The sequence below is a fragment of the Chlorocebus sabaeus genome, chromosome 6 (assembly GCF_047675955.1).
Source record: "Chlorocebus sabaeus isolate Y175 chromosome 6, mChlSab1.0.hap1, whole genome shotgun sequence".
In the NCBI taxonomy this organism is placed as follows: Eukaryota; Metazoa; Chordata; class Mammalia; order Primates; family Cercopithecidae; genus Chlorocebus; species Chlorocebus sabaeus.
The window spans coordinates 23,613,111-23,641,003 of record NC_132909.1 but is presented as its reverse complement, the minus strand read 5'-3'; the positions used below and the strand labels follow the sequence as shown (position 1 = coordinate 23,641,003).

The following is a 27,893-nucleotide window of genomic DNA, read 5'->3' as shown; positions in this document are numbered from 1 at the left end:
CAAAGTTAGGTTTTTTGACTTGCTGCAGTGAGGGCAGATGTACACCATGGGGAATGGTGTGGTGTCTCAGGAAGAAGGTGTCAGAGAAGACTAACAGAATTTGGGCTGAGTCGTATGATTTTGGGAAGGATTCAAAGAAGTGGGGATTTGCTTTGGGTTGGGTGCTATCAAAAAGTGTAACCAATTCTTTTTTTAAAAACTTTTTATTTTAAGTTCAGGGGTATGTGTGCAGGTTTCTTACACAGGTAAATTTACATCATGGGGGTTTGTTGTACAGATTATTTCATCACCCGGGTATTAAGCCTAGTACCCATGGGCTATTTTTCCTGATCCTCTCCCTCCTCCCACACTCCACCCTCTGATAGGCCCCAGTGTGTGTTGTTCCCCTTTATGTGTTCAGGTGTTCTTACCATTTAGATTCCACTTATAAAGGAGAACATGTAGTATTTGGTTTTCTGTTTCTGCATTAGTTTGCTAATGATAATGGCCTTCAGTTCCATTCATGTTCCTGCAAAGGACATGATCTCATTCTTTTTTATGGCTGCATAGTATTCCATAGTGTATATGTACCACATTTTTTTTTATCCAGTCTACCATTGTTGGGCATTTAGGTTGATCTTATGTCTTTGCTATTGTGAATAGTGCTGTAATGAATATACATGTGCATGTGTCTTTATGACAGAACAATTTATATTTCTTTCGGTGTATACCCAGTAATGGGATTGTTAGGTTGAATGGTAGTTCTGTTTTTAGGTCTGTGAGGAATTGCCACACTGTCTTACATGCTAATTCACACTCCCACTAACTGTGTACAAGCATTCCTTTTTCTCTGCAACCTCACCAGCGTGTTGTTTTTTGACTTTTTAATAACAGCCATTCTGACCGGTGTGAGATGGTATCTCTTGGTGGTTTTGATTTGTGTTTCACTAATAATTAGTGATGTTGAGCTTTTTAATATGATTCTTGGCCAGATGTATATTTTCTTTTGAAAAGTGTTTGTTCATGTCCTTTGCCCACAACAAGTGTAACCAACTCTATCTTTTCTAGAAGGTGAGAAGAATGGAGAAAAGCTAAAACTGCAATTGGTAAAGAAACAGCAGTCACTCAGATCAGCTGAGAGAAGGGGATGTTTGATATTTTATGGTTTGGACAGTGTTCCTGTTTGTCTCTGTTCAGGCTTAATTACAGAGCAGTCTTGTTTCTGTCTAGATGCATCACAGTCACAGAGAGGCCTTTGTTGTTGTTGTTCTGTGAAAATTGTTCACTTTCAATAGGAGAACACCATGACCTAGCAGTGCATTCTAGACAAGCTGCTAGCAACACCAAGACCCAGTTGTTACTGTTAGACCAGCTCCCAGCTATTAGAGGCTGCTTTTTCTTTTTTACATAGATGAGGAACTTCAATGAAGTCTCTTCCAGCAAAGAAAGACTGATCAAATGGCTTTCACTCTGTGAACCTCCGTTTCCTTATTTTCTTTTTTTTTTTTTTTTTTTTGAGGCGGAGTCTTGCTCTGTCGCCCAGGCTGGAGTGCAGTGGCACTATCTCGGCTCACTGCAAGCTCCGCCTCCTGGGTTCACGCCATTCTCCTGCCTCAGCCTCCCGAGTAGCTGGGACTACAGGCACCTGCCACCACGCCCGGCTAATTTTTTTTTTTGTATTTTTTAGTAGAGATGGGGTTTCACCGTGTTAGCCAGGATGGTCTCGATCTCCTGACCTCGTGATCCACCCACCTCGGCCTCCCAAAGTGCTGGGATTACAGGCTTGAGCCACCGCGCCCGGCATGTTTCCTTATTTTCAAAGGATTTTAATTGTACTGGCCACACAGGGCTCTTGTGTGGATTTGATGAGATGTTATTTATAAAGTATCAGCCAGTATTAGTACCTAGGGATCAGCAATATAGACTCATCCTCCAAATATCAGAGTTCTGTGTTGGGACTCTGGATTACTACTTCTGATCACAGCTGTGCAGACACAGGGGGTGGGCCACGATTGGCTTAATCCCCACCAGCTGAACTGGCTTCCAGAAGGTATCAAGGGATAGCCACTGGATTTTCTCCCCTTTTGTTCCCTTTGGAAGGTGGACATTTAGGGATCAGGACATTCAAAAGCAACTGTGTATACAAGGGAATTTAAAAGGCACTGCACAAGCTCAGGGAAAGATGCAAATTCAGAAAAGACCTAAGATGATCATAAGCTTTCATTTTAGGTTGATCCTAGCACAGAGACATCGTATAACAATAAACAAACAAACAAACAAACAAAAAACAAACAGGAAATCCTGGGGAATGGGGAAAATCTGATTTCCAGAGTTAGCACATCGTAAGATTCAAATGTCCATTTTCAACAAAAAAGTCACAAGACATACATACAAAGAAACAAGAGAGTATGGCCCATTCAAAGAAAAAATAAATAAACTATACGTGAGGAAGCCCAGGCAGTAGACTTACTAGACAAAGACATAAATAACTGTCTTAAAGATGCTCAAACAGCTAAAGGAGACATAGACAAAGACAGAAAAATGATGTATGAACAAAAGAAGAACATCAGTAAAAAGATAGAAAATGCAAAAAGGAACCAAAAGGAAAATTCTGGAGCTAAAAATACAATTACTGAAATAATAAATTCATTGAAGGGGCTCAAAAACAGATTTGAGCAGGCAGAAGAAAAATCAGCAAACTTGATGATAGGACAATTTATTGAGTCTGAGGGACAGGAAGAAAAACAATTAAAGAAAACTGAACAGAGTCTAAAGGATCTGTGGGACACCACAGAGGAGAGCAACATACACATTACAGAAGGTCCAGAAGAAGAGAGAGAAAAAGAGGAAGAAAGAATTGTAATTTTAAGAAATAAGGCTGAAAACTTTCCAAATTTGAAGACAGACATGAATCAACAAATCCAAAAACGCAACAAACTCCAAGTATGAAAAACCCAGAGATTCAAGCTGAGACACATTATAATCAAACTGTAAAAAGCCCAAGCCAAAGAAACAATCTTGAAAACAGCAAGAGAGAAGCAACTTGTCCCATTCAAGAAATTCTCAATAAGATTATTGGCAGATTTATCATTGGAAACCCAGAGGCAGTGGGTTAATATGCTTGACATGCCAAAAGAAAAAAAAAAATACAACTATCAACCAAGAATTCTATAGCTACCAAATCTATCCTCCAACAATGAGGAAGAAGTTCAAACATTCCTGGATAAACAAAAGCTGAGGGAGTTCATCACCACTAGTCCTTCCCTACTAGAAATGCTAAGGGAAGTCCTTCAGGTTGAAATGAAAGAATACAGACAGTAATTTGAACATATGAAGAAAAAAATAAAAATCTCTGCTAAAGATAAATACATGAGCAATTATAAAAGCTACTGTTATCATAATTTGAGTTTGTAATTTCATTTTTTATTATCTACATGATATAAAATGCATGAAAACAATTATTAATCTTTGTTATTGGGAAAACAATGTATATAGGTGTGATTTGTGACACTGACAACAGAAAAGGAATGACAGAGGCCAGGTACAGTGGCTCATGCCTGTAATCCCAGCACTTTGGGAGGCAGAGGCAGGTGGATCACTTGACGTCAGGAATTGAAGAGCAGCCTGGCCAACATGGTGAAACCTCATCTCTACTAAAAATACAAAAATAAAAGTAGCCAGGCATGGTGGCAGACACCTGTAATCCCAGCTACTGGGGAGGCTGAGGCAGCAGAATCTCTTGAACCCGGGAGGCAGAGGCTGCAGTGAGCCAAGATTGCACCATTGCACTCCAGCCTGGGCGACAGAGTGAGGCTCCATCTCAAAAAAATTAAAAATAAGAAAGAAAAAGGAAAAGGAGCAACAGAGCTATATAAGAGCAGAGTTTTTATATGTATTACTGAAATTAAGCTGGTATAAATGCAAATTGGAGTATTATAATTTTAGGTTGTTATATATAATATAATCTCCTCTATGACCACGAAGTAAAAAGCTACAAAATATACACAATTGGAAATGAAAAGAGAATCAAAACATTTCACTACAAAAAAAATTAAACATAAAGGTAAACAGTAATGAAGAAAATGAGGGACAAAAAGCCCAAAGGCATATAGAAAACAAGTAGCAAAGTGGCAGTAACTTGGCTGATAGTCATTTCTTTAAATCAAGACGGAGATTGCCAAAATGTATTTTTAAAAACATCACCCAACAATATGCTGTCTATAAAGGATTCGTGTTAGATCCAAAGACATAAATATGTTCAAAGCAAAAGAGATGGAAAAGGATATTGCATGCAAATAGTAACCAAAAGACAGCTGGAATGTCTATGCAAATATCAGACAAAATTGACTTTACATGAAAACAATTTACAAGAGATAAGACAGACATTACAAATTAATAAATAAGATATAACAGTTATAAACATTTCTGCACCTAATAACAGACCTCAAAATATAAAGCAAAAACTGATAGACTCAAAGGAGAAATACACAGTTCTACCAAGATAGCTGGAGAGTTCAAAATCCCACTTTCAATAGTGGATAGAACACACAGACAGAAAATAAGTAAAAATATAGTGGACTTGAATAACACAAAAACCAACTAGACCTAACAGACACATATGGAACACTCACCCGATTAAAAAAAAATCCAAGTGCACATGAGACATTCTCTATGATAGATGACATGTTAAGCCATAAGTTAAATCTCAGTAGATTTTAAAATAAATATAAAATGAACTATCTTCTTTGACCACAACAAGATACAGTTAGAAATCAATAGAAGGAAAAATGAAAATTCACAAATATGTGAAAATTAAACAACACTATCTTAAACAATCAATAGGTCAAAGAAGAAATCACAAAGGAAATTAGAAAATACTTAGTGACAAGTGAGAAAGAAAACAAAATATGCCAAAACTTATGAGATGCCCCAAAAACTGTGCTCAGAGGGAAAGTAATAGCTATTAATGTACATGTTAAAAAGAAGAACTATCTCAAATTAATAACCTGACTTACACCTTACGGAACTAGAAAAAGTAGAGCAAACAAAACCCAAAGCCAGCAGAAGAAAGGAAATAATAGAGACTAGAGCAGAAACTAATAGAGAAAGAGAACAGACAAAAAATCTATAAAACCAAAAGTTGGTTTTTTGAAAAGATTAACAAAATTGGCAAACCTTTGGCGAGACTGATGAAGCACAAAAGAGAGAAGACGCAAATAACTAAAATTAGAAATGAAAGTGGCAATTCCACTAATTTTAAACCACCTAGCAAAGAAAAATCTTAAACCAGATGGTTTCACGAGTTAGCTCAACCAAACATTTAAAGAAGAATTCACACAAATCATTTTCAAACTTCCAAAAAATTGAAGAGAAGGAAACACTTTCTAATTCATTCTGTGCAGCCAGTATTACCATAATACCAAAGTCAAATAAAGAAATCACAAGAAAATTAGACTAAAACCCCTATGAATATAGATACAAATATCCTCAAAAAAATTAGCAAATCAAATCCATTAGCATATTAAAAGGATTACTCACCATATCCAAGTATGATTTATGCAGGAATGCAAGGGTGGTTCAACACAAGAAAATCAATCAATGTAATACATCACATTATTAGAATGAAGGTAAAAAACACACATATGATCATCTGAATTAATAAAGAAAAGGTACTTGACAAAATTCAACACACCTTCATGATTAAAAAAAACAAAACAGAATTCCTCAATGTGATAAATGATATTTATGAAAAACTCACAGCTAACATCATACTCAATGGTGAAAGTTTGAAAGCTTTCCCCCTAAGATCAGGAATAAGACAAAGATGCTCACTTCCACCATGGCTATTGAACACTGTACTGGAAGTTCCACCCAGAGCTATCAGACAGAAAAAGGAAATAATAAGGCATCCAAATTGGAAAGAAAGCAGTAAAACTATCTCTATTTAGAGATGACATGATCCATATATAGAAAATCCAAAAGAATTCACAAGACAGTTACTACAGTTAAACCAATTGCAGGGTACAAGATCAACACACAAAAATAATTCGTGATTCTACGCACCAGCACTGAACAATCTGAAGAGGAAATTGAGAAAACAATTCCATTTACAACAGCATCTAAAACAATTAAATACTTAGGAATAAATCTAACCGAGGAGGGGAAAGACTTGTACACTGAAAATTACAAAAGATTGCCAAAATAAATTAACAAATATCTAAATAAATGGCAAGATGTGTTCATGGATAGAAAGACTTAATGTTAAGATGTCAATACTACCCAAAACAATCTACAGATTCAACACAACGCTGACCAAAATTCCAACATCTTTTTCCAAAGAAATGGAAGCAGATCCTCAAATTAATATGGAGTTTTAAGGGGTCTCCAATAAACAAAACAATACTGAAAGAAAAAAATAAAGTTGGAGGACTCACACTTCCCAACTGTGAACTTACTACAAAACTACAGTAATTAAAACATATGGTACTTGCATAAGGATAGGCATATAGATCAATGAAATAGAATGCAGAACCCAGAAACAAACCCTCACACATATGATTGATTGATTTTTGATAAGGAAGCCAAGACCACTTAATGGGAAAAGGACAGTGTTTTCAACAAATGGTAGAGGGAAAACTGAATATCCACATGCAAAAAAATGAAGTTGGACCCTTCTACCGCATACTAAAATTAAAATGGCTCAGGCCGGGTGCAGTGGCTCACACCTGTAATCCCAGCACTTCGGGAGGCCAAGGTGGGTGGATCACTTGAGGTCAGGAGTTCGAGACCAGCCTGGCTAACATGGTGAAATCCCATCTCTACTAAAAATACAAAAATCAGCCCGGTGTGGTGGCACGCACCTGTAATCCCAGATACTTGGGAGGCTGAGGCACAAGAATCGGTTGAACCCGGGAGGCGGAGGTTGTAGTAAGCGGAGATCACACCACTGCACTCAAGCCTGGGTGACAAAGTTAGACTCCGTCTCAAAAAATAAAATGAAATAAAATAAAATGGTTCAAAGACTCAATTTAAGAGTTAAAACTATAAAACTCTTAGATGAAAATATTGTTGAAAATCTTCATCACATTGAACTTGGCAACAATTGCATAAATAGGAGACCAAAAGTACAAGGAAGAAAAAATAGTAGGTAAATTGAACTTCATTAAATTAAGAACTTTTGTGCACCAAAGGACACTATCAAGAAAGTGAAAAAACCTGGAGAATGGAAGAAAATATTTGCAAATCATATATCTAACAAGGGATTAATATCCAAAGTATATATAGAACTCCTACAACTTGACAACAAAAAAACAACCCAGTTCAAAAATGGACAAAGTACTTGAATAGACACTTCTCCAAAGAAGATATACTAATGGACAATAAATTCGTGAAAATATGCTCAACATCATTAGTCATTGGGGAAATGCAGATTACAACCACAATGAGATGCCACTTCACACACTAACCAGGATGGCTATAATCAAGAAAATGGATAATAAGTTTTGGTAGGGATGTGGAGAAATTGGAATCCTCCATGCATTGCTGGTGGGAATGGAAAATAGTGCAGCCACTGGGCAAAACAGTTTGGTAGTTCCTCAAAAGGTTAAAAATAGAACTACCAAGTCACCCAGCAATTCCATTCCTAGGCATATATTCAAAAGAAATGAAAGCAGATATTTGTACACCACAGTGTTCACGGCTGCACCATTTACAATAGTCAAAAGGTAGGAACAACCTATGTCCATCCACAAATGAATGGATAAATAAAACGTAGCATATACATACAATGGTACACTAGTTCGCCGTAAAAAGAAATTTTGATCTTACTTCATGCTACATGACTTTGACATACTACAACATGGATGGACCTTGAAAACATTATTCTTTATGCAATAAACTAGACACAGGACAAATGTTAGACGATTCCACTTATATGAGGCATCTAGAATGGGCAATTTAATAAGCAAAGTAGAATAGAAATGACTAGGGGCAAGGGTAGCGGGTAATGTGGAGTTATTGTTTAATGGGCACAGAGTTTATGTTGGGGGTGATGAAACAGTTTCAGGGATAAAGAGTGGTGACTGGTACACGACATTGTGAATGTACTTAATGCCATTGGATTTTACACTTAAAATGGTTAAAACGATAAATATTATAGCTTGCATATTTTATCATAAAAACATTTTTAAAAATGATGAAGGAACGTGAACGGGTTGAAATTTTATAAAAAGTGGCCAGGGAAGGTGTCACTGCAAAAGTGTCCTACCGGAGGAGGAAGTTCATGTGAACATCTGCGGGAAGGGTGTTCTGGCAGAGGGAGTAGCACGGGCGATGGCTCTGAGGACTGTGAGAAGCATATTTGGAAACAGCGAGGAGGCCAGGGTGTCTGAAGCTGAGTAAGCCAGAGAGAGTGGGAGGAGGTGAGATAAGAGAGGGAAGGTCAGTTTCTGCTGAGAGTGAGGAGGAGCCACAGGAGGGCTGTAAGCAGGTGGACGTAAACTGGCTTGAGTGTTAACAGGGCCAGTAAAAAAAGCACGCATGGGTACCGAAACCAGCCAGTGACCAGTTGGCAACTTGGGGGAGTCTAACGCGAGGAAGCGCCCAGGGTTCCCCCAGGATGCGCTTCCCCTCGCCGCCACCTGGAGACAGCAGAGTCGCGCCCAGCGCTGCGCAGGCTGATCGCCGCGCCGCGCCCCGGACCTCGGTTGCAGGTGGCTAGTCGCGGGAATTCCTACGCGGAAACCGGTTCCAGGCCCAGCGCCTTCGCTCGGCCCCTTTAAGAGCCAGAATTTCCGGAGGGCTGACCTGGGGCTAGGGATGCCCAGGGGCCGAACCACAAGTTGGGAACGGGTGGGGGAGGTGGCGAAAACTTCCGAAGTGGAATTCCAACTTTTCCTGGGCCTGATTCCCCTCGGGCATCCCTGAGGGGGCAGAGCTTCCCTTCCGGGGACTTCAGAGGGTTCCTCAGGTCATCTAACTGGGAGACACAGGGGGCCTGAAGCGCCCCCCTCCACCCGGTCCGGACGAACCCCAGTGGAAGTGGAGAAGTCAGGCGCCACCGACAAGCCTCTCCCCGCCAGGACTTTGCTTAGACTCGCTCCTCCCGGCAGGGCGCACCTAGGCGGGTCCATCGCCCGCCGGGGAGAGGGGTGTGGGTATGGAGGGAACAGGTGCGCTGCGGGACCTGCCCTATCTCAACAGGTGAATCGCTCCAAGTGGGTCTCGGTTTCGTGGATCTCGGTGCGCTTAGTTTGGCCGCAGCAGATGGGGGCCGGACGGGACCTGTGGTCCGCAGGCGCCCTCCCAGCGGGCCAGTCACTTGGTTCGGGCCCTGGGGGCTGGAGCGCACCTGGGTCAGCCCACTTCCGGGGAGGGAGGCAGAGGAACCCCTCCCCGCCACTCACCCCCAAGCCCAGCCCTCGGCTCCCACCCTTGTGTACCTGGGACGAACCATTCACCGGAGCGCGCAGCGGGTGGAGTGTGGCTCGGAGAACCGCGGCGGGTCAAGCACCTTTCTTCCCCATATCTGAAAGCGTGCCCTTTGTCCACGTCGTTTACGTTCATTAAAACTTCTAGAACGCAGCAGGATGGACTTGTTGTAGGGACAAGGAACGGAAGTGGGAAGGGGAGGAGCGTGCACCCCTCCTGCCCTTGGTGCGCCCCGCGCCCCCTAAGATACTTTGGAAGGGACGCGCGGGCCGGACGCGCCCAGACGGCCGCGATGGCGCTGGTGGCCTGCGGGCTCTCTAGAGGGCTGGGCTCCCACCCGGCCGCCCCAGGCCGGGACGCGGTAGTCTTCGTGTGGCTCCTGCTTAGCACCTGGTTCACAGGTATGGGGCACGGGGCCCCTGACGCTGCGGAACGGCGGAGGGCACCGTAGAGGGGGATGGATGGAGTTGGAGGCGGCGGGGGCGCCTAGGGCGCGGGGAGCGGGAGGTCTCAGAGGCTGGGTCCTTACGATCCCCTGGGTCTTGGGCGATCTCTTGCGTGCCGGAGTGAGAGGAATTCCCCATCCGTGCCTGGGAGCGCTCCCCCCGCCCTTATCTGGGAGATAGCAGGAAGTGAAACTCCCTGGACGGTAAGACCCGGAGCGGCAGGAAGAATGGAACTCTTTGTGGGGAGGGAGTGGGGGACCGCCCGATCACTAGGAAAAGAAAAGCCGGGATGGGGCTTGGGCGCACCCGGGGTTTTCTAAGTGTTGGAGTAACGGGGAGAGGGCACGGGAGGGCTGGATCAGACGCTTCCTAGAGGGACAGAGACGAAGGAACAATGCCCAGGCCTCGGGTGGGTGTGGGACTAGGGACTCCCCATCCCCCGCACCCCACCCACCTCCCGCAGGTTCCGGATTATACGTGCGTAAGAGTCTGGTGGGGTGGATTTACGGACTTGAAACCGACTTCTGCTGGCAGGCTTTCACCTGAATGGGATGTTTGGGTAGTGATGAGGTTTTTCAGCAGACGCTTTTGGTGAAGTCGTTTGAAATGACTTTAGAGTAGGGTGAGGTGGTGGGAGGCTGATGGAGATATTGTGGGGGCTTTAGTCCCTCCATGGCAAAGCAGTTCAGGCAAACAACTCTGCGGTTTTCCCTCCAAATTCAAAAGACCCCGGGTAACCTGGAATCCTTGGTAGTCGGTTTTGAAGTGGGGCCTTGGGCGCTGGGGGCATTGACATGGCCATTTGGGCTTGCCTGCCCAGGCCACACAGAGGCCCCTTGCTGTGGGTGAATGGCAAAGGGAAGAGGAGAGTGGTGTGATTCAGAGGCCACAGGCTGGGAAGAGGGATGGCGGATGAGTCCAAGGAAACTGGCCGTGTCACCGTGCACCTGCCACTTCAGCCCCACGGGTCTATAAAATGGGCATGATTATCCTGCCTATCTCACTGGTCCTGGCGATTAAGGAACAATGTGTGCCAGGCACTCTATATGTAAGCCACACACTTGCAAGTGTCAAGCTGGTGACAGGCGGCGTTCCTGTTGAAACACTTCCCTGAGCTCACAGCAACCCCTGCTTCTCTCTTCTTGCCCTCAGCCCCTGCCAGGGCCATCCAGGTGACTGTGTCCGACCCCTACCATGTGGTGATCCTCTTCCAGCCCGTGACCCTACCCTGTACCTACCAGATGACCTCGACCCCCACGCAACCCATCGTCATCTGGAAGTACAAGTCTTTCTGCCGGGACCGCATCGCTGATGCCTTCTCCCCAGCCAGCGTCGACAACCAGCTCAATGCCCAGCTGGCAGCCGGGAACCCAGGCTACAACCCCTACGTTGAGTGCCAGGACAGCGTGCGCACCGTCAGGGTCGTGGCCACCAAGCAGGGCAACGCTGTGACCCTGGGAGATTACTACCAGGGTCGGAGGATTACCATCACCGGAAGTATGTTGGGCGGGGCAGGGGGATGAGGCTGGGCTTGCCTGGGTGGTGGGGCTGGCATCCTTGTACTGGACCTGGAGTCCCCATCTGAAAGCTCTTGAGTGCCAGTGTCTGAAAGGACCAATGAGGGGAACAATTCTTTTTTTTTTTTTTTTTTTTGAGATGGAGTCTTGCTCTGGACTCCAGGCTTCCAGGCTGGAGTGCAGTGGTGTGATCTCGGCTCACTGCAACCTCCACCTCCCAGGTTCAAGCAATTCTCCTGCCTCAGCCTCCCGTGTAACTGGGACTCCAGGCATGTACCACCACGCCCAGCTAATTTTTATATTTTTAGTAGAGATGGGGTTTTACCATGTTGGCCAGGCTAGTCTCAAACTCCTTACCTCAAGTGAACTGCCCACCTTGGCCTCCCAGAGTGCTGGGAGACACCATACCCAGCCTAAAGGGAGCAATTCTATTCTACTATTCTTCCTTCTGCTAATCTTTCCATTCCTTAATTTAATAACGAAGATTTTTTGAGTACCTGTCATATACCAGGTGCTGTTCTGGGCCCTGGGAATACAGCTGTTAACAAAATCATCAGGCCTGGCGCCGTGGCTCACGCCTGTAATCCTAGCACTTTGGGAGGCTGAGACGGGTGGATCACGAGGTCAGGAGATCGAGACCATCCTGGCTAACACGGTGAAACCCCGTCTCTACTAAAAATACAAAAAATTAGCCGGGCTCGGTGGCGGGCGCCTGTAGTCCAGCTACTCAGGAGCCTGAGGCAGGAGAATGGCGTGAACCTGGGAGGCGGAGCTTGCAGTGAGCGGAGATGGCGCCACTGCACTCCAGCCTGGGGCACAGAGCGAGACTCCCTCTCAAAAAAAAAAAAAAAAAAAAAAAAATCATCAAACTGTTTCCCTCATGGAGCCCACATTGCAGTGAGAGAGACAAACAAAACACACACTCTCAAGTGCTTGAAGATAAAGAAAACTAGGTAATGGAGAGAGGAGGCCAGGGTTTGTTCTATAATCATATTAATAACACGAGCAGTAAGAGGTAAAATTTATCTAAGTAACAACTTATAAAGGGTCTACTGTGTGCTAAGCTCCCATCCAGGTTCCCAAGGATTAACTCAGACCACATAGTATTTGAATAGATTGTATTACTGTCATCTTACAGAGGCCCAGAGAGAGAAAGTGACTTGCCTAGTATCACATCGCTGGTAAAGGGGCTGGGATTCTAACTCGGCCACTTTGGGTCCAGTGGCCAAGTTCCTAATCCCTTTGCTTGCCTAGGGTGGTCCACAGAGGACTCAGGAGGTGGCAGGAGTGAACTGCAGGGGCAAGAGATCTTAATGGAGAAAGCCTACGACGTGCCAGGAACTGCACACACATTCTCCCATTGAGTCGTCTCCTCTACCCTCCCGACAGCTGAGGCACAGAGAGGTTACCTTGTTCAAATGGGCGCATAGGAAGTCAAAGTCTGGAGCTGGGGTTTGAACCCAGGCAGCCCTGAGAACCCTTGTTCTTAACTGTAGTGCTGCCTCCTGATAGGATGTGCCTGTTGGGACTAAGTAAAGGGCAGTCATTCATTCATTCATTTGGTATTTATCAAGCATCTACTATGTGTCATTGGTGCTGGGGATAGAGGTGATTGGGGTGGCTGGTTTCTGTCCTCAAGGAGATGACTTGAACCTGGGAGGCGGAGGTTGCCGTGAGCCAAGACTGCGCCACTGCACTCCAGCCTGGGCAACAGAGTGAGACTCCGTCACAAAAAAAAAAAAAGAAAAAAGAAAAGAAAATAGCACTGGGTGATGTGCTACCTGGAGTGACTTGGGCTGTGAATATGATTTGAGGAGGGCCTGGGCCTGGGCCCTACAGAACCTAGAAGACAGGAAGGGGAGGGGCAGGGTGCCAGGGATGAGGGCTCATCTACCTCATGTCTTAGTGTGTGTTCACTGTCTTAAACAAGCATTTACAGTTGGGCATGGGGCAGAAGGGGGAAGGGAGCATCCCTTTGCAGACCCCAGGAAGCCAGGAACTGGAGCACATTCTGCTAGAGGATCTATGGGAAGCAGGGTTCCAGGGGCTGAGCCCGTGTCAGTTCTGTTTCAGAGGAGGCACCAGGCTTGCTTGCCCTGGATTTCTGTGGGCCGCTCAGCCATGAGCATCCTACTGTTACTGAGGTCACAGAGCTTCTTAGGCCCCCTCCCCTCTAACCCAGGGATTGTGCCTGCCTGGACTGGGCATGACTGCTCAGCTCCTGCCAGGACAAGCCAAATACTGAGGGTGCTTCCTCTGCTGGGCACAAAAGTCCAGGATGACCCCCCCAGGCTCTGTCTGGGGAAAGGGGCCCTGCATGCGCCAGGGGCCTCACAGGCCTGAGTCTTTCAAACCACCCCCACCTGGGCCCGTGTTTGATCAAGGCCCTGAGTGTAAACATCCATTGTGTGTGTGTCCTTTCAGGAAAACCCGTAGCCATAGGAGCTTCCTCCGTTTCAGCTTTGAGGATGGGGAAAAGTGGACTCCCCGTGGTGTTCCTAGGGTCACCCACTGTGCTGCTTTTTTTGTTTTTTTGTTTTTTTTTTCTGTCGGCCAGGCTGGAGTGCAGTGGTGTGATCTCAGCTCACTGCAACCTCAGCCTCCCAGGTTCAAGCGATTCTCCTGCCTCAGCCTCCAGAGTAGCTGGGATTACGGGTGCACATCACTACACCTGGCTAATTTTTGTATCTTTTTGGTAGAGATGGGATTTTGCCATGTTAGTCAGGCTGGTCTCAAACTCCTGACCTCAGGTGATCTGCCTGCCTCGGCCCCCCAAAGTTCTGGGATTACAGATGTGAGCCACCATCCCCGGCCTATCCTGGTTTCAAAAGTGAAAATAGTCCTGGGTGAACTAGGAGGCTGTCCACTCCAGGCGTCCCTCAGGTCAGGTGGCTCATGCCCTGCTTCATCCTTTCATGCTTTGGGTGATAGACCAGCACCTGGACAAGAGGCCCTGTTCCACCTCCTCAGGCTCCTTGGGGTCCAAGTGCCCCCAACTCCAGCGGCACTGCAGCAGAGAGCCCATGGGACCTCCGAAATCATGAAGGTCACCTTTGCAGTGTATAAAGGAACCAGAGATTGGAGATGTGGAGGAGGCCTGGCTGCTGTTCCCACTGGAGACCTGGCATCTCCTCCCCTAACCTAAAACAATGAAAGCAATGCTCAGCCCGGGTGAGATCAGCTCCAGCCCAGGACCAGGAACAGGGTACGCCCTGCAGGAAGAAGGTGCGCCCAGGCCTTAGGATGGATCAAAAGAAGCCAGAAAACTATATTTTTTGTGGGTTTTGAAAACGTCAGACAGGTCAAATAAAACACAGTGAGGTCCAGCCTTGGCCTATGAGTTGCCAGATTTCAACCCCTGGCCTATAAGATCCATTTGCCATGGCAGGGGGTTCCTATCCACCTCTTTTGCTCACAGCAGGGACCAGCTCTTGAGCTCCATTGTTGGAGAGGCATAGTCAGGGTCTGATCTGAAGACACTGGTGGCTCATGCCTATAATCCCAGCACTTTGGGAGGCTGAGGCAGGAGGATTGCTTGAGGACAGGAGTTGGGAGAACAGCCCGGGCAACACAGTGAGACCCAGACACTACAAAAAATAAATTAGCGGGGCATGATGGTGCTCCCTGGTAATTCCAGCTACTCTGGAGATGGGAAGATTGCTTGAGCCCAGGAGTTCGAGGCTGCAGTGACCCATGATCGCACCACTGCACTCCAGCCTGGGCGACAAAGCTAGGCCCTCTCAGAAAAGATACAGGTGGAAAAATGATGGACGAAGAGGGCATTGTGGCAAACCTGGAGGATTTAGGAGAACCTAGTTTAGAATTCTATGTGGATTCAATGAAAGAATGTATGCAGAGGGGCCCAGCACATAGTAAGAGCTCAATAAATGGTAGGGGCACAGGGCAGTGGCTCACGCCTGTAAAATCCCAGCACTTTGGGAGGCCGAGGCAGGTGGATCACTTGACAGTGGCTTAGATGCCTGATCATTAGGGGAAGTCGTGTCCTCAACCCCTTCACATCTGCTCTGAAGGTCACCATATCCGGAAGCCTCCCTGGCCTCCTTGTTTAAAATGGCACAGCCCCCACTCTATGCCTGGCACTCTCTGTCTGCTGTCCCTGATTCGTTTTCTCCATACAGCTTATCTTTGTCTGATATGTGACATAGTTACATTTTTTATTTGTCTTTCTTTCTCAGTTGGAATCTGAGCTCTGGAAGGACAAGGGCAAGGATTTATAACTCAAAGGTTCTGGGCTTAGGCCTCTTTACACTCTTGATTTTGAGGTTAATTAAGAGCTCAGGCCTAGCAAAGTGGCTCATGCCTGGAATCCCAGCACTTTGGGAGGCCCAGGCGGGCAGATCACTTGAGGTCAGGAGTTCCAGATCAGCCTGGCCCACATAGTGAAAGCTCTGTCTCTACTAAAAATATAAAAATTAGCCAGTTATGGTGGCAGGCGCCTATAATCCCAGCTACTCAAGAGGCTGAGGCAGGAGAATCGCTTGAACCCAGGAGGCGGAGGCTGCAGTGAGCCAAGGTCGCGTCACTGCACTCCAGCCTGAGCAACAGAGCGAGACTCCATCTCAAAAAATAATAATAATAATAATAATAAGAGCTCAAAGAGTTTGTTTTCAAAGGTAGCAGACTGAGAAAAGTTTACAAAATAGTTTAAATGACAGCTCATTATAGATTAACATAAATAAAATAATTTTTATGAAAAACAATCATTTTCTGAAACCAGACAAAATATTGTGAATGAGAAGGTGGCATGGTTTTATTGTTTTGCAAGTCTCTGAAGCCTGGCTGGATAGAAGAGCCTGGCTTCTCAAAGCTGCCTCAGTCTGCTGTGATGTCTATCATATGTCACGTAGCCTCTGGAAAACTCCAGTTAGTATTGTTGGGAAAATAACTTTGACCTCAGGGTCTCCTGAAAATGTCTTGGGGAACCCCAGGGTCTAGAGGCTGCAGTTTGAGAACTGTTGCTGTGGTATACCAGGTGTCTCAAATACTGCCTAGAGCGTAGGTGGCACTCAGTAATTATTGTTGAAGAATGAATGAATGAATGAATGAATGAATGAAATGTGTCTTTGAATCCAGCCATGTGCCCAGAATGACAGGACAGATGACAAAAGCTAAGGGACTTTAGCATGACAGGAGAGGGGGTTCATTTCCTTTCTTTCTTTTTTTTTTTTTTTTTTTTGCGATGGAGTCTCGCTCTGTTGCCCGGGCTGGAGTGCAATGGCACGATCTCGGCTCACTGCAACCTCTGCCTCCTGGGTTCAAGTGATTCTCCTGCCTCAGCCTCCTGAGTAGCTGGGACTACAGGCACGCGCCACCATGCCTGGCTAATTTTTTACGTTTTTGGTAGAGATAGGGTTTTACCATGTTGGCCAGGCTGGTCTGGAACTCTTGACCTCGTGATCCACCCGCCTCAGCCTCCCAAAGCGTTGGGATTACAGGTGTGAGCCACCGTGTCCGGCCAAGAGGGTGTTCATTTCTACTCCTGGCCAGGTATAGTGTCAGGCACTGGGGACCCAGCAGTGACAGACAGACAGGGCTGTGCCTCGTGGAGCCCACATTTTCACCAGGCAAGGGATGGTCGGCCCCTAAGCTGGGAGATAGACTTCACCAGTTGGTTGGGAGAGCCGTGGGAGAAGCCCAGCCCATTGGGGGACAGTGCGAATCTAGAGCCAAGGCGATGGCAGGGGTGAGGCTGGCATGGTAGCTAGAGACCATGTTGTGCCAAGGGCCTTGGGGACCGTGGGACCTTAGGGAAGGCGTCTGGAATGCTGTAGCGAGACACTGTTGCAAGGAGAATTTTTCTGTAGACAGGAGGCCTTCCTTGTGAAGAAGGAAGAAGGAAAGGGTTCTTTCATTCCTGGAGGTGCCAGGTGCTGTGGACTGGCACGCGTGGTTGCTGCCATCACAGAGCTGTCGTGCAGGAGGGCAGCACGTCCTTGGGAAGGTGGCAGGCAGGTCAGGCTGGCAGGAAAGAGGCTGGGAAGCTGAGGGCGTTTCCTGCCTGAGATGCCCAGTGTAGCGTACATCTCTCCCCACTGGCCTAAGGCGGAGTTGCCTGGTAGGTGCCTGCATCCTACCCTGGTGAAAGGCTGAAGGTATTTAACTAATTAGGGCCTGAGGAGCAGAGAGGAAACAGGATGTGCCAAAACACTTTGATGGGTGGCAGAGTTAACAGGCTCCTTGTCTGCAGCTGCTTCAGACATGAGCGTCCCCAAGCCCTGGGCCTGACCTGGAATGTGGGGATGGAAGGGGAGGGGGGAGGGTCCAAGGCCCTGGGAGGGTAAGTCTCTCTCCCCCACACAGACACACCCACTCCTTATGGGTGCCTGGGCATCTCCTGGTACCTAGAATCTGGACTGTTTATTTCCACACCCATCGCTGGGGTGTACACTAGGCCCTGTGGGTGGCAGTTCACATCAGGGGAGTTCACACTTTGGATCTGAGAGGTGGTTCAGAGACGGCTGGAAGTTGAGAAGCACAGACTGCTGGGTGTGGTGGCTCACGCCTGTAATCCCAGCACTTTGGGAGGTGAGGTGGGTGCGTCACCTGAGGTCAGGAGTTCGAAACCAGCTTGGTCAACATGGCGAAACCCCATCTGTACTAAAAATGCAAAAATTAGCCAGGCATGGTGGCAGGTGCCTGTAATCCCAGCTACATGGGAGGCTGACACAGGAGAATCGCTTGAATCTGGGAGGCGGAGATTGCAGTGAGCCAAGATTGGATCACGCCATTGCACGCCAGCCTGGGCAGCAAAAGTGAAACTCTGATTCAAACAAAAAAAGAGAGCTGGGTGTGGTGGAGTGTGCCTGTAGTCCCAACTACTCAGGAGACTGAGGTGGGAGGATTGCTTGAGTCTGGGAGGTTGAAGCCGCAGTGAGCTATAATTACATCACTGCACTCCAGCCAGGGCCACAGAGTGAGACCCTGTCTCGAAAGAAAGACAAAAAAACCAACCTCAGGCTCTGAGGGCACCATTACTGCTCTACACTGAAGAGCTGTGCAGCTTTTCCAGACCCGATATGTCATCCACAAAACAGGAGTGATAATGGCCCTGCCTCACAGACTTCTTGTAGTAGCCCAGGTGTTTCGAACGGGGCATAAAAGGCCGCGTGCTGTTGGTAGGAATCTTTGCATATGCATTTGATCATCTTCAGCCTGCCCAGCCCACCGCTTGCCCCCTCCTGGATGTGCTGGGAAGGGGGCTCTGGCCCTCATGGGGTTAGATGCCCCGGCCTCTAAGCTGCCCTCACGCCTTTTCATCCTGACCCAGATGCTGACCTGACCTTTGACCAGACGGCGTGGGGGGACAGCGGTGTGTATTACTGCTCTGTGGTCTCAGCCCAGGACCTCGAGGGGAACAATGAGGCCTACGCAGAGCTCATCGTCCTTGGTGAGTGGGCCTGGGAAGGGGGAGGCATGGCCCTTCCTTTTGTCCGCTTCTGTTCTGTCTGTCCTCCCCCGTGTCCGCCCTCTGCCCTCCAGCTTACCCTCTGGGCTCTGTCGCCTGCTCTGCTCTCCACCAGGCTCTGCCAGTCACTTAGGCTCCCCTGTGCCTTGCACCCCAGGCAGGGACCACTGGCCCATGGTGCCTCCAATCAGCCAAGCCAAACTAAGAGTGGAGAGAATTGGCGACTCTGCCTCTTCAAAGTTTCATTTAAAAAAAAATCCAGACTTGGGGTCCGGGTGCAGTAGTTTATGCCTGTAATCCCAGCACTTTGGGAGGCGGAGGCAGGTGGATCACTTGAGGCTAGGAGTTCGAGAACAGCCTGGCCAACATGGCAAAATCCCGTCTCTACAAAAAACATAAAAGCCAGGCGTGGTGGTGCACATGCCTGTAATCCCAGTTACTCAGAAGGCTGAGGCATGAGGATTGCTTGAACCCGGGAGGCAGAAGTTGCAGTGAGCCAAGATCACGCCACTGCACTCCAGCCTGGGCGACACAGCGAGACTCCGTCCCCCCAAAAAAAAAAAAAATTCAGACATGGTCAGAGTCCATGGGCAGTGAATGAGGACAGTTGATGGTGTGCAAAATTGACCCACCTCCTGCTACATCCCCAAGGCCTCATCTCACCTGAGTCCCTCGCTAAAGCACAGTGGCTTTGCCGTGTGCCCCGCTGGGATGGCGCTGCATGGCACACACAGAGTGTGGGAGTGCAGCTGAAACGAAGCCGATTCCAGACACCCAGGGGCAGGGCGGGGTGTCTGTGTGGCTGGGAGGCCTCCCTCCATGTGTTAGGGGGATGCTGCCATCCGCCAGGTGCCCTGCTGTAAGCCAACACACGGAGTCTCGTGTGGCGTGTGCTCGGCAGGAGTGACGCCGCTGGGCTGTGCACTGCCATCTTCACATGTGTGAGTGAGCACGTGACTGGGGAGTACTTGGGCTGCAAGACAGAATCCATGCGTGGGGGACGGAACACGTGCACCAGTGACCCAGGAACCTCTTCGTGTTCTTTGGTAAAATGTATCATTTGCATCGGCAGTTCCCAAAATTTAGTCTCCGGGTCTGTTTACACTCTAAAAAATTATCGAGGGTCTCCAAGAGCTTTTGTTTGTTCCTGTGGGTTTTGTGTCTATATGTTGCTTAATATATTAGGAATTAAAATGGGGAAATTTTTCAAGCCCAAGATACACAAGCAAGACTGGGCAACATGGCAAGACCCTGACTCTACAAAAAATTTTAAAATTAACCAGGCGTGGTGGTATGCACCTGTGGGCCCAGCTTCTTGGGAGGCTGAGGCAGGAGTATCGCTTGTGCCCAGGAGGTCAAGGCTGCAGTGAGCCGTGATTATGCTACTGCACTCTAGCATGGGTGACAGAGACCCTGGCTGAAGAAAAACACACACACACAAGCATATAGTCCATTAGGCATCAGGGCGATGATGACTTCAGGGAGCCTGGGAAACTCCACTGGACATTCATGGGAGAACAAGTGAAAAAGGCAACTAACATCTTAGTGTTATTCTAAAAATACTTCTTCTGGCCTTGTGGACAGGACCATGCTTTGAGAGCCGTGACTGACATGCCTCTGTCCTGTTGCGAGGGCCTACGGTGCCAAGTGCATGAGCTCTGGGGAGGGCTTCCTGGGTGCAGAACTGGGCCTGTGGAGGCACCTCAGACACAATGCTGGTGGGGCTCAGAGCTCCAGGGGGCACTCGAGGGAAGATAAGAACCTGGTCTGAGATGCACGAATGTGATAGTGCCTGAGTAGAGATGGAGACCCTGTGGGCCCCAGAACCAGGACTGCGTATGACTTTCATGTGTGGGCATTTTTGCTTCAATGGGTCCCTTCCTATTTTAAAAAAAAATTTGTGATTATGTTCTCACAAAGACAGTTTATTACTATATATTCAGTGTTTATTTTTTTTCAGATTTGTAAAGTAAAATTAAACCATTTCAGCCAGGTGTGGTGGCACCTGCCTGTAGCCCTAGCTACTTACTCCGGAGGCTGAGGTGGGAGGATCGCCTGAGCCCAGGAGGTTGAGGCTGCAGTGAGCCATGATCGCACCCCTGCACTCCAGACTGGGCGACAGAGCTGAGATCCTGTCTGTCTCTATCTCGTGGGCCCTAGGGCACTGTGCCTGCTGGAACAGGACATCCCTGTCACCGTGGTTGGAGCCCTTTGGGGTGCTAAAACCTATGAATGAGGAAAACTTAGGGTGCCCAAGCTGAGGTAGAGCCCTCAGAACCCCCTGGGATTTGTGTTGGAGCCCTCGTGGCGTGAGACACAGGTGGATTATGCAATGGGAATTTCTTTCCTATAGCACCCACATGTGGGCGGGTGGAGGGCAGGAGCCGTGCACTAGGGCTTCAGTCCTCAGCCCCTCCCCACTTCAGGGCACATCTTCCACTTGGCCAGCCTGGAACTGGGCTTTTGGGGGCGGCGCAGCCTGGGCTGGCTCTGGCCAGCATAATCTATTTCTCTTTTGTCCCTCCAGGGAGGACCTCAGGGGTGGCTGAGCTCTTACCTGGTTTTCAGGCGGGGCCCATGGAAGGTACGGGGGGTGGATCCTGTGTGGGGCTTCTCAGGAGCTCCCACACATCACCTACTGCTTCTGACTCTAGTTAGTATCCCCTTCCCCACTAAACCCTGCTCACTGTGGACCCCTCACTAACCTGGCCTGACTGTGGCTCTGAGGCATCTAGTGGCCTGGGCTGGGCTGGGCTGAGGAGAGCCGGGGTGCAGGCCGGGGCTCTGTGACTGGCACCTGCGGTGCTCTTAAGGGCGTGGCGTCTGGGCAGCTGGCTCTCTTTGGTCTGGGGGCTGCAGTCTGTCTCCCTCTGGGCAGGCTGCCTCTTGTTTTCTGCCTTGTGTATTTGCACCTGCGGGAGGGCCCTAACTGGGGACTGGCTGGGATGGTAGAATGGGGAGTGTGCCATGCCCAGCCTCTGGCACGAAGAATCCAGCCAGGGCTGCAGGTTCCTTGGTGAGCTTTGCAAATAGTCGCCGACCTCAGTGCTGGTTGCGCACCGTGTGCCCCTGCTGTGCCCTGTTCCCTCCCAAGCCTCCGGGCTCAGGGCCTGTTCTCTCTTTGCAGACTGGCTCTTCGTGGTTGTGGTGTGCCTGGCTGCCTTCCTCGTCTTCCTCCTCCTGGGCATCTGCTGGTGCCAGTGCTGCCCACACACTTGCTGCTGCTACGTCAGGTGCCCCTGCTGCCCAGACAAGTGCTGCTGCCCTGAGGCCCGTAAGTGCCCTGCTCATGGCCACCCTGGTTTGGGCAACATCCTGAGTCTGAGGGAAGGAGTTGGCCATCCACCTGCCCCCAGGACAGTGGCATTGGTCTAGAGGGTGTGAATTTAGCAAGTGGGGAGAAAGTAGGCTGAGGAGGGTCTGCTGCTTTAGACTGTCATTTACTTCCTCCAACTTTCAGTTTCTTTTTATGTATGTTGTTTTTTTCTTTTGTAAGTATAATCCATACACATGGTAAAAATGTTCAACAGTACAAGATACTATTCACATGAAAGTAAAGCCCTCTTAAAAAACCAAATCTTGGCCAGGCCCAGTGATTACGCCTGTAATCCCAGCACTTTGCGGGGCCAAGACGAGCAGATCACTTGAGGTTGGGAGTTCCAGCTCAGCCTGGCCAACATGGTAAAACCCCGTTCTCTACTAAAAATACAAAAATTAGCTGGGCATGGTGGTGTTCGCCTGTAATCCCAGCTACTCAGGAGACTGAGGCATGAGAATCGCTTGAACCCAGGAAGTGGAGGTTGCAGTGAGCTGAGATCACGCCACTGCACTCCAGCCTGGGCGACAGAGTGAGACTGTCCCAAAAAAAAAAGAAAAAAGAAAACAAATCTTAAGTGAAAAAGGTAAGAAACCAAACAAAGTTTACAACACTACATGATTTAAGCAAAAAAATTTTTTTTTTATTTAGAGGGTCTCACTGTCATCCAGGCAGTGCAGTAGTGCGATCATAGCTCACCGCAGCCTCCAACTCCTGGGTTTAAGCAATCCTCCTGCCTCAGCCTCTAGAGCAGCTGGGACTGTAGACACACATCACCATGCCCAGCTAATTTTTTGATTGTTGTTTTTTGTAGAGACGGGGTCTCAGTATGTTGCCCAGCCTGATCTCAAACTCGGCCTCAGGTGATCCTCCCAAGTCAGCCTCCCCAAAGTGCTGGGATTACAGGCATGTGCCATCATGCTAGCCAATTTTTAAAATTTTTTTGTAGAGACAGGGTCTTGCTATGTTGCCCAGGCTGGTCTTAAACTCTTGACCTCAAGTGATCCTGCTTCAGGCTCCCAAAGTGATGGGATTACAGGCATGAGCTACCACACCTGGCCTTAAACTTAAGCAATTTTTTTGAGACATTTTCACTCTGTCGCCCAGGCTGGACTGAAGTGGCGTGATCTCGGCTCACTGCAACCTCCGCCCCCCCGGGTTTAAGCTATTCTCCTGCCTCAGCCTCCTGAGTAGCTGGGATATAGCACCTGCCACCACGCCTGACTAATTTTTGTATTTTCAGCAGAGACAGGGTTTCGCCATGTTGGCCAGGCTGGTCTCGAACACCTGACCTCAGGCAATCCGCACCCCCCGCCCCCCAACCTTGGCTTCCCAAAGTGCTAGGATTACAGGCATGAGCTACTGTGCCTGGCCAAATTTAAGCAAATTTTTAAAAACATATCCACAGGAATGCTGCACATTTTGCCCAGTTACTACGTCTAGGGTCATATCTAGCACACCAGCATGGGTACTGTGGAGAGCTGGGACTGGCTGTGGGACTAGAGCTAAAGGGGAAGTAAGCAAACCAAGCAGGGGAAGGAAGGAAGGTAAGAGAAGACAGAAGAGAGAGAGAGACCTAACTCTATGAGAGGAATCAGACATGTGCAATTTAAAAAGACTTGCTCCTGCCTCTCTTTTGTGAATGTTTGTGATATCCCAACGGGACACTTTCACAGAGGAGCTGATAGACGTGGTCACAGCCATCAGCCCTGGGACACCAGGCCACAGCATGTACACTAAGTGGCACTGATGGACACTTCAGCATCCCTCCAACTGCTGTCCCATTTCCCCTCCTCGGGGACCACAGCTGTTGCCAGTCCTTGGTTTCCTTCAGGAGGGTGTCTGGGTAGACTAGCCTTTCTGCACAGTCCAAGACACATGAACAGTGAAGTACCAGGCAATCCTTGCAAGCGTGGGCAGGTGGAGAGCCGAGGCCTGCTTGACACCTTCCTGCTCAGAAGCCCAGTGAGCAGTTTCCCTCCCTAAAGCTCAGTGTCGTCCTCTGTGAAATGGGGCTTATGGCAAAGCTCACCGCTCTGGGTGCGTTTGGGGATTCGGTGAGCTCATGTGCACGCCATTGAGCATGGGACCTGATCTATATAAAATATTCTACATCTGCCAGCTGCTGGGCACTGCCACTATCAGCCTCGGTAGTGACTGAGGGCCAGGGCACCAGTCAGAGCCCTGGTGCACACAGAGTGACCCCAGAGAAGCAGCCTTCCCTCTCTGAGTCCTGTTTCCTTCTGTTAGGTCCCCACTTCATGGGGTGTTGTGGGTATTAAGGAAGTCACTGACTAATTTTATAGTCATTGAAGTCAGTGGTGTGCAACCTGGTTCCTCAAAGGATCGCTTTCCTGAAAAAATTCCACTGCTCCCTGGAGGCTTATGCAGACCATCCCATCCCCTCCCTCTTGTCGTGTTGAGCTGACAGCTTTTTGCTCAGGCAGTGTCAGGTCCATTTCACAGATGGGCTGCAACCAAGTTTGCAGTGAACCGGCTAAGACCACAGCTAGGGCTAGGACTGTAAATGCTGGTCCCAATGCCACATTCCCCTGTCCCAATACCACATTTCCTCCATCTGGAGACCCTGTTACCCCAGCCTGGGGCCCCATTAACTCTCTGGCAGAGGCCCTGTTACATCTGCTGCTGCCACAGCCTCTGCCCACCTGTCAGGAGGCAGCAGGTCCCACTGCTACTGATGAAGTTGCAGGCTACCTGCGCTAATGAATGGGCTTCCTCTAGGCTGTGCACTTAGCCTTCTGCTTCCAAACCAAATCAGAGGTGAGGCACCCTCTCTGGGCCCATCTCTTTCCTCCATTTTCCTGTTGGGGTCCCAGGGAGGAAGCCACTTGCCTAGGGCCCAGGAACTTTGCAAGCCTCTTGCCCTAGGGAGGAGGATCTTACCTCGGACTGTCAAGCCTAGACCCTGGCAGGGTGGGTAGGAATGGGTGCAGTCCATGAGTTAGAAACACTGGAGGAGATACTGCTGCTTGGCCAGGGCAGGCAAGTTAACTCCTGAGGCTCCTGCCATTGCATCTCGGTCTGGAAGATGACCAGGTGGGCAGGACGCACGTCTCCCAGATGACTCATTTTTTCTAGAGCAGGGGCTTGGCCGCCAAAGAGGATACATGATTTTGGCTTGTGGGGACAGTGGTGGACCCAGCACCTGGGCTTTATATAAAGGGGCAGCTTTGTTGCCCTGTAAACACACAGACCATGGGTGGCCACTTCTTCCAGTAAGTTAGCTGGGGAGTTGGAAGTTTAGGTAAAACCTTTTGATTGGCAAACGTTGGCAAATCACTATGCTGTTAAATGAAACATTGTCCTGCCACCCTGGGGCCATGGGCTGCCTTTGTGCACCGTCTGAAAAATCACACAGGCAGTGGGGTGGGGTCTCCTCAGGGATGCTGCAGAAATGGAATGAGGCCAGCAGGGACTCAGATGCCCACGGAAGATCTACAGTGGAGAGGGCGGCTTGGGAAGGAGGTCCAGGCCCAGGTCCCTCTGAAAGCCAATGGGTATGGGGCAGCCTGACTCCTGCCCCACCCGCCTTCTCATGTTCATTGTGTCCTCACAGTGTATGCCGCCGGCAAAGCAGCCACCTCAGGTGTTCCCAGCATCTATGCCCCCAGCACCTATGCCCACCTGTCTCCCGCCAAGACCCCGCCCCCACCAACTGTGATTCCCATGGGCCCTGCCTACAACGGGTACCCTGGAGGGTACCCTGGGGACCTCGACAGGAGTAGCTCAGGTGAGGCTGGGGGAAGCAGGAACAGCTGGTGGGGGTGTGCTGGGCATCTGGACACTGAGGGGCAGGGGCTGGAAGGAAGAGGGTCTTGGGAGCTGAGGAGGGCCTCTGTTCCTGGTGAGCAGCAACTGACAGCCACTCTCCCCCAGCTGGTGGCCAAGGTTCCTACGTACCCCTGCTTCGGGACACAGACAGCAGTGTGGCCTCTGGTGAGAATCCATCATCCCAAAGTTGGATGTGCCTGTAAGGGAGAGGGCTGGGCCAGGATCCATCCTCCCAAACCGACCACCACCACCCTGTCCTTAGAAGTCCGCAGTGGCTACAGGATTCAGGCCAGCCAGCAAGACGACTCCATGCGGGTCCTGTACTACATGGAGAAGGAGCTGGCCAATTTCGACCCTTCTCGACCTGGCCCCCCCAATGGCCGTGTGGAGCGGGGTGAGCAGGAGCCTTGGGGTCTGAGGGCTTTTAAGCTTGCGGGGGGGAGGGGGGAAGCATGTCTCCCTGATACCTGCCCCAGGGACTCTTGGTGCAAACCCTGGACCTGGGCAAACCCGGGCTCCTCCAGTAGTCAGTGACACCTCCCTTCCCTGCAGCCATGAGTGAAGTCACCTCCCTCCATGAGGACGACTGGCGATCTCGGCCTCCCCGGGGCCCTGCCCTCACCCCGATCCGGGATGAGGAGTGGGGTGGCCACTCCCCCCGGAGTCCCAGGGGATGGGACCCAGAGACCCCCAGGGAGCAGGCAGGCGGGGGCTGGCGGGCCAGGCGGCCCCGGGCCCGCTCCGTGGACGCCCTGGACGACCTCACCCCGCCAAGCTCCGCCGAGTCAGGGAGCAGGTCTCCCCTGAGTAGTGGTGGGAGGAGAGGCCGGGCCTACATGCCCCCGCGGAGCCGCAGCCGGGACGACCTCTATGACCAAGAAGACTCGAGAGACTTCCCACGCTCCCGGGACCCTCACTACGACGACATCAGGTCTCGGGAGCGCCTCCCTGCCGACCCCAGGTCCCACTACCACCGTACCCGGGACCCTCGGGACAACGGCTCCAGGTCCGGGGACCCCCCCTATGATGGGCGGCTACTGGAGGAGGCCGTGAGGAAGAAGGGGTCGGGGGAGAGACGGAGACCCTACAAGGAGGAAGAGGAAGAGGCCTACTATCCGCCGGCGCCGCCCCCGTACTCGGAGACCGACTCGCAGGCGTCCCGCGAGCGCAGGCTCAAGAAGGTGAGGGCTGCCCTCCCTGGCGTCCAGATCGTCCCTGGGTCCCCAGCCGGTCCCCGCGGCTCATACCCTTCTTCCTTTCTCCCTTGCAGAACCTGGCCCTGAGTCGGGAAAGTTTAGTCGTCTGATCTGACGTTTTCTACGTAGCTTTTGTATTTTTTTTTTTAATTTGAAGGAACACTGATGAAGCCCTGCCATGCCCCTCCCGAGTCTAATAAAACGTATAATCACAAGCTCTGGAGAGAACCATTTGTTCAGCCGCGTAGGGCGGGGAACCGGGACTGCTCCCGTGTGTGTCTGTAAAGCCCCGCGTCCCGGGGGCGCCGGAGTCCCGGGCCGGGAAGCAGAGACCCAGCCTGGCCCGGCCCGAGCCCGCGCCGCCGGCCGGAGAACGTGCCCCGCCGCGCAGCCGCCGCCCGCCTGCGTGCGCGCCCCAGCCCCGCCCAGGCGTGCGCATGCGCCCCGGTCCTCCGCCTTCGCGCTCCGCGGGCCGACTGCCGGGAGCGCGCGCGCGCGCCCCTCTCCCCTTCCAGCCCATCCCCCCACCCCCCCACCGACCTACTTTACTGTCTCCAAAATCGGGCAGCCCACCTGGCCCCCGGCGACCCGAGCCCCTGCTCCGGGTTCCCCGACGTTCCATCCGGACCCTCGTTTCACCCGGGCGGCGCGCGGCGACCTCGCGCCCCGCGGAGCCCCGGGCCTGCGCGCGCCCGCCCGCCCCCGGAGACAGCCAGCGCGCGCGCTCCCGGGCCGCCTCCCCCAGCGCGCGTCCGCCCCGGGCTCGCGCCTCCGCCGCCGCCGCCGCCGCGC

The 27,893-nt window shown here is 50.0% G+C and overlaps 2 protein-coding genes across 11 annotated transcripts in view; one reads left to right on the top strand and one right to left on the bottom strand.

Moving 5' to 3' along the window:
- FAM187B (family with sequence similarity 187 member B) overlaps positions 1-27,803 on the bottom strand; it is a 46,105-nt gene extending 18,302 nt beyond the window's left edge. For 2 of the 5 annotated variants that reach the window (XM_073016650.1, XM_007996329.3), the window contains exon 1: positions 9,420-9,523. The gene's annotated coding sequence lies outside the window, so the exon portion shown is untranslated. Of the gene's footprint in view, positions 1-8,245; positions 9,352-9,419; positions 9,524-27,641 lie in introns of those variants that run through there. The other 3 variants (XM_073016649.1, XM_073016647.1, XM_073016648.1) reach the window with 3 other exon arrangements.
- On the top strand, positions 9,465-27,316 carry LSR (lipolysis stimulated lipoprotein receptor). Of its 6 annotated transcripts, none has more exons than XM_007996325.3 (10): positions 9,465-9,809; positions 11,007-11,351; positions 18,660-18,779; positions 21,325-21,381; positions 21,925-22,071; positions 25,691-25,864; positions 26,011-26,070; positions 26,168-26,299; positions 26,458-27,086; positions 27,176-27,316. In XM_007996325.3, exons 1-10 carry the CDS (start codon positions 9,701-9,703, stop codon positions 27,209-27,211), a joined length of 1,809 nt encoding a protein of 602 aa, XP_007994516.1. In that variant the 5' UTR covers positions 9,465-9,700; the 3' UTR covers positions 27,212-27,316. The 6 variants fall into 6 exon arrangements, with proteins under 6 accessions (XP_007994516.1, XP_007994518.1, XP_007994514.1 ...); XM_007996323.3 differs by having other exon boundaries at positions 9,591-9,809; positions 26,171-26,299; XM_007996327.3 differs by lacking the exon at positions 21,325-21,381.
- Positions 27,804-27,893: the final 90 nt, after the last annotated feature.

Bases quoted from the DNA above. Each gene is read 5' to 3' on its own strand.
- LSR (XM_007996325.3), top strand. From the start codon at position 9,701: ATGGCGCTGGTGGCCTGCGGGCTCTCTAGAGGGCTGGGCTCCCACCCG. The intron at 26,300-26,457 runs GTGAGCAGGAGC...CCTTCCCTGCAG, and splicing joins CAATGGCCGTGTGGAGCGGG to CCATGAGTGAAGTCACCTCC. The intron at 27,087-27,175 runs GTGAGGGCTGCC...TCTCCCTTGCAG, and splicing joins GCGAGCGCAGGCTCAAGAAG to AACCTGGCCCTGAGTCGGGA.